The sequence below is a fragment of the Amblyomma mixtum genome, chromosome 2 (assembly GCF_055824585.1).
Source record: "Amblyomma mixtum isolate Tamu chromosome 2, ASM5582458v1, whole genome shotgun sequence".
NCBI classification, from domain to species: domain Eukaryota; kingdom Metazoa; phylum Arthropoda; class Arachnida; order Ixodida; family Ixodidae; genus Amblyomma; species Amblyomma mixtum.
Genome location: NC_143013.1, coordinates 236,387,229 through 236,393,084, shown reverse-complemented (window position 1 = coordinate 236,393,084; position 5,856 = coordinate 236,387,229). Strand labels below are relative to the sequence as shown.

General features: G+C 51.6%; 1 protein-coding gene across 1 annotated transcript; it reads right to left on the bottom strand.

Annotated features, from left to right (window-relative positions):
- Positions 1-912: 912 nt before the first annotated feature.
- On the bottom strand, positions 913-2,190 carry LOC149363023 (TNF receptor-associated factor 6-like). Its single transcript, XM_089569864.1, has one exon. It carries the CDS (start codon positions 2,188-2,190, stop codon positions 913-915), a length of 1,278 nt encoding a protein of 425 aa, XP_089425990.1.
- Positions 2,191-5,856: the final 3,666 nt, after the last annotated feature.

Genomic DNA, 5,856 nt, shown 5'->3' with positions numbered 1-5,856 from the left:
ATTTCACCTCCTAGCATGAGTAAATCTTCTCGGCTTTCTAGAAGAAAATAATTTCGTGTTTGACAGGGAGCGGTCACCCCTTCCAGCGTCCAGGACGAAGTGCTTGTGATATACCGATAGAACTAGAAACATCACGGCAATAACGATGAAACGGTGGTCTGAGAATATAGGCTCCCCGCATGTCCTCTAATTCAGCTCGAGCTGCAAATTACAATTTCGGATGGTAAAATTATGGCCTGCGGGCGCAACTCAGCACGACCAGTACTGGAAATTTCGTGAAGGTAACATGCGGAAAGTTACACCTGAAAAGCGGCAATTTGAAGACGAAGTGTCAGCCACCTCCTCTAGAGCTATACGCGCAAAATCATGTTTTCTTTCCCAGCAATATTTCAGCAATACGTTTCGCCTTCCGGAAAAAATCAGGCGAGCAGTCAGGGTCGGGGTGCATGTCTTGGCGCATACATACCAAGCTGCACTGCACGGGCTAAACACATGGATTAAGGTGACTGGAAAGCCTAAAGGGGGTGAGTGAGGCGGTGAGTGAGGCGAGAGAAAATTGAGGGCAGTAGCCTATCTTAATTTGGCTGAGAGAAACCTTGTTTATTGCCTCCACAAGTCATACATGACAGCTGCAGAAAAAAAGGCAAAAGCCTCTGTCCTGGTATGACTGAAAAAAAAAAAGAAGTCGACTGACGCGCACGACAGTGCACAGTTCTGCTTCAGATCACAGCACCGACACGCGTTTGCAATCGCGAATGCAACCCGCAAGCAGCAAGCTTCGTGAAGACACCCGCGCCGTTGAATAGTCTTCGCGAAACTTGATGCCTGCAGCTAGCATGCGTGCTTGCACGCGCCATTAGAGAGAGTGTCTCGGTGCTTCGTGCAATGCATCAGTCGTGATCCTTGCAGGCCTCACACCTCGCACGTGATGAAGTTGATGACGAAGGAGTCGTTGACAACGTACCCGTTTTCCGGGTTCTCGATGTCCTCGAGACTCATGATGGCGGTGTAGCCGATGCCCTCGTTCTCGCCGTCCTTGGGCCGCTGAAAGCAGTGCTCCAGGTCTGGGCCAAGTTCCTCAGGCACGATCTCGGCAATCTTGTGGTACGTGTTGTTCTTCTGGTCGACGATGACGAATGTGCTGCGCCTCTTGTAGGGCCACTCCAGCGTCGGGTCGTATGGGCCCTTAGTGATGTAGACATACAGGCTCAGGCAGGTCTTGCCCTTGTCGTCCTTCTCGGCGAAGTGACCGCCCAGGTACATCTTGTAGCCCTGGATGCCTACATAGAAGTCGTCGCTGAAAAATGACTTGGCCTTGCCCTCGATCACCTGCTCCTTGAGCTTGGAGAAGTTCTTCACGTGCCAGACAAACTTGCTTGAGCGAAAGCGGTCCTCGATGCTGTCTATGCGGCCCTTCAAGTAGCTCTGGATCTTTTCAATCTTGGTGACGATCCGCTTGTTGGCCACCGCAGAGTCTTCACGCATCTTCTTCATCTCATTCTTGACAGTTTCCTGGACGGCGTTAACTGTGCTGCGGATAGCTTCGAACTCGGCGAAATTCTCCTTGAGCGACTTGACCTCGCGACACACGTCATCCAGCTTCTCGCGCACCTCCCTGATCTGGCAGGCCTCGGCGTTGGTGTAGAGGAGGCCGCCGTCGTCCGCGCGGACGAAGCTGGCCATGGCCGACCCTTCTCCGGCTTCTTGCTGCGGAACTGTCCCCGGCTGCTGCTGTGGCTGCATGTTGCGCGGGCAGTCAGTCTTGAGGTGCGCCGCCAGGTCCTGGCGCTTGAGCTCCTTCATGCAAGCGACGCATTGCACTCCGTGGTGGCCGCACACACTCACGTGCTCCTTGAGGCCGCTGAGTGGCCCCACGTGGTCGCAGCCCTTGGTCTTATTCGGGCAGGCGACGCGGAAGCTCTGCAGGATGTCCGCGGATGTCGTGTCGTGGTATACCTGATCCTGGAGACTACGCGCATTGTCGATCGGGCAAACGAAGGTGTCCTCTTCGCGCAGCTTTCCGAAGCACTTGGGGCAGAAGAAGTGCGAGCACTTGGTCAGGTAGAGCTCCGAAGGCACGGCGCCGCACAGCGAACAGATGCGGTAGATGGGTACTTCTTGCTGGAACTCGATGCTCGTGTACTCCCCGATGAAAGGGAAGCCCGTCAAGTAGCGCTGGCTGGTGGTCATAACTGCGTGGTGTCCCGCGGACGTGCGCCTGCCTTCTGCTTTTCAAGACACGGCTCGACTAGTCGCCGATGGAACTGCGAACGTCGCTCAGGCTTACAGGGCGCGTTCGAACGTCGCGAGCAGGGCACGCTCTCGAGCGCCACCACGACAGGCTTCGTCTTCGTCTAAGCGCGTGCTTCGGCGGGTGCGCCTTCTTCGTCATCGTTGAGACTCAACCTTCTTTCTTGCCTGCATATGCGAATTGAATCTGGGGTGCTCAGCTTTTATCGTATATGATATCTCCCGCTAAAATTCAGGCCACACGCGCTCTGTGACCCTGATTCGTGCTCTTTAGACCGCTAATGTTGTTAACCTCGTACAATGGCGCATGCCCACACAGGGAATCGGCCGAGAAGTGGGGTGCACCATGCCTCCATGTATGCATCATCATCATCATCATCAGCCTGACTACGCCCACTGCAGGGCAAAGGCCTCTCCCATGTGTCTCCAATTAACTCTGTCCTTCGCCAGCCGCGGCCACCATATTCCCGCAAATTTCTTAATCTCATCCGCCCACCTAATTTTCTGCCGCCCCCTGCTACGCTTGCCTTCTCTTGGAATCACTCCGTTACCCTTAAGGACCATCGGTTATCTTGCCTTCGCATTACATGCCCTGCCCAAGCCCACTTCTTCCTCTTGATTTCAACTAGGATATCATTAACGCGCGTTTGATCTCTCACCCACTCCGCCCGCTTCCGATCTCTTAACGTTACACCTATCATTTTTCTTTCCATAGCTCGCTGCGTTGTCCTAAACTTAAGCTGAACCCTCTTTGTTAACCTCCACGTTTCTGCCCCATAGGTGAGTACCGGTAAGATACACCTGTTGTATACTTTTCTCTTGAGGGATATTGGTAAACTGCCATTCATGATCTGAGATAACCTGCCATATGCGCTCCGCCCCATTCTTATTCTCCTAGTTATTTCCCTCTAATGATCTGGATCAGCTGTCACTACCTGCCCTACTTCCAGACATATTCTTCTACTACTTCCAGGACCTGGCTACCAATTGCGAACATCAGTTCCCTTGCTAGGCTGTTGAACATTACTTTGGTTTTCTGCATGTTAATTTTTAGCCCCACCGGTCTGCTCTGCCTGTCTAATTCTTTGATCATGCTTTGCAGTTCATGTCCTGAGTGACTACAGCAAGGCAATGTCATCAGCGAATCGGAAATTACTTAGGTATTCTCCATTACCTCTTATCCCCAACTGTACCCATTTCAGGCCCCGGAATACCTCCTGTAAACAGGCAGTGAATAGCACAGGCGAGATCGTGTCTCCCTGCCTGAAACCTTTCCTTATTGGACTTTTATTACTGAATTTTATTACCGCTCTTCGAATGTTAGGGCCATTTTTTTTACCTACACTAGTGTAGCCAGTGTATCATGATTTTATGATACACTTGCTACACCAATGTGCCAGATTAGGTCTTTGGGACGTTAACCCCATAAACCAAACCAAGCCAGATTAGGTAAAAAAAATGGCCCTGTTATCTTCGCTTACGTGCAGTTCGTCTTCTTCCTATAGTAGGATACAACTTATGGTGAATTCCAATGGCAGATCGGGATCAAGTTTTTCTGCTCGGTTTGGATCAGTCGTATTCCAATGGTAAAATGGGAGCGCGAGTTGTATGTTCCAATGGCAGATCGGGATCAGGCGTAAATCCCGGATCGCTCCGTGGAGCAGCGATTCTTGATCTGCCGAAATCGGCGGATTTGACCGGAACCTCGCGTGACGTTTTCTTTTCCGCCGCGTCTGCTTCCGGTCGCGACCGGCAGCAGCCGCTTCGTTCCTGTCGTCGCTACGTGGTGAGCCGGGCGAGCCGGGACAGACGGGCACTTTCCAGTCAACAGTGGACGGCAATGATCTTGCTTCGAGCCGTGCGGCACTAATTTTGCTTCATGGAAGTGACAGTTCCGACTCGGGCACTGAAAGCTCAGAGTCCAGCAGTGAAGATTCGTCTGAAACGGACAGCGAGTGTGAAACTGCCGGCCTGTATATGCCTGCCGCCGGCGTCAGAAAAATGCGCTAATATTCTTTGTTCGCGTTCATAACAAGCCCTGGAGTAGAGGAATGTAACAAATGAATCATTTTTGAGGATCGTTGGCCAATACCGAGTTGCTGGTAGAAGTGATAACTGCGATACAAGCAAATTTCTTCCTGATGCCCAGTGCGGCTGGCCTGCTGTCTGCTAGCTCCGCTGTTGGAGGCGTCGCAGAAATCGATCATGTCTTTATTTTATTATGAGACGAGGAGCACAGTAAAACGGTGACGCGAGTAGCACCTTTACTACAGCGCTGGCCAATTCCGAAGCGCCCTCAGCTGCGGCATCGATGAAAAACAGTTAGGCTTAGCGACGACTACGGCAGCCAGGGAGAAACGTTGGCCGGGGGGCAGCGCAGTTAGTCGCTCGGCGTGTCCGCGGGCGGCGTCGTTGCCGAAAGCTCGACTGTCTCGCTGATTGGTTCAGCGGCTTGCGTCTCGCAGTCGCAAGGCTGGAAAATCGAGCAGCGAGCAAATTGCCTGCGCGTCGTCCGCCACTTCTTTCGTGAACGGTAGGGACAGGCTCACCGGCTCTCAGAAGACCGCGGCCGCATACTCGCGTGTTCACGGAGAGTGGACCATCCTGTACATACGCTTTGGTTTTGGTTTTACATTACGGCCTTCGTACTACCTCCTTTTTGTTTCGCCGAGACGGCGTCTGTCAACGCGGAGATCGCGCCTCGCGCAACTCCTGTCGCACTCGAACACGAAGCTAGCAGGGCGTCCGCTCCGGCGGCGCGCCTAGTTTCCGCGGTCGCCGCTGCGGCGCTGGCGTCGCGCTCCCGAGGGATCACTGGCATTCCAATCGCAAACTGGGAGGTGGCAAATCTACGCGCTCCGACGCGCTCCGTACGCGATCCGACGGAGCGGTCTCGATCTGCCATTGGAATTCAGCATTAAAAAACAGCAGTTGCTAACACTGGGCCGCGGTCCGTGGCTTCTTGTATTACTCCGCTAGCCAATTGCAACTGTAAACGAAATCAGCTTTTTAATGTTTGACTATATCAAACAATCCACGTATCAGAATAATAGAGCTCATAATTCTTTTTCTTGTGATAAGCTTCTTGTTTAGGTAATAAAAAACGTTTAAGCAGTGGACTACTTTTTTGTCGTGGAGGAATTCTGTGCGCAGAGGCTGAATGTGGGCGGAGCTTCACTGCGCGTGAGCAAGCGCCGCCGCGGTAGGGTGGCTACCTCCCTAGCCGCGGCTAGCGGAGGTCGGTGGCGCGGCAATCTGTAGCGACTGTTAGTATATTAAAATTATTTTTACAACGCTTCAGTTTTAATTTAGTTCATGTAAAAATTAGCATATTTTTCGCTCAATGAAATAAATACGAGTAAAGGAATGTGCTTCCAAAACAAAAAGAGAAACCTTGAATAAGCCAAAACCGAAAGTAATGTTTTAATGCCTAGAGTGTTTAACATTTCAGCGCTTATTTTACTTCACTAAAAACACCGGATAGCAAATTATTTTAACAATAAAAGAAAAGCTTTTAACACTGAAACACGAAGACGTTCATATTTGATGAAATCCGTATATAGCCAATCCAAACTGACTCCGGCCGACTTCTCGACAAACATTTCG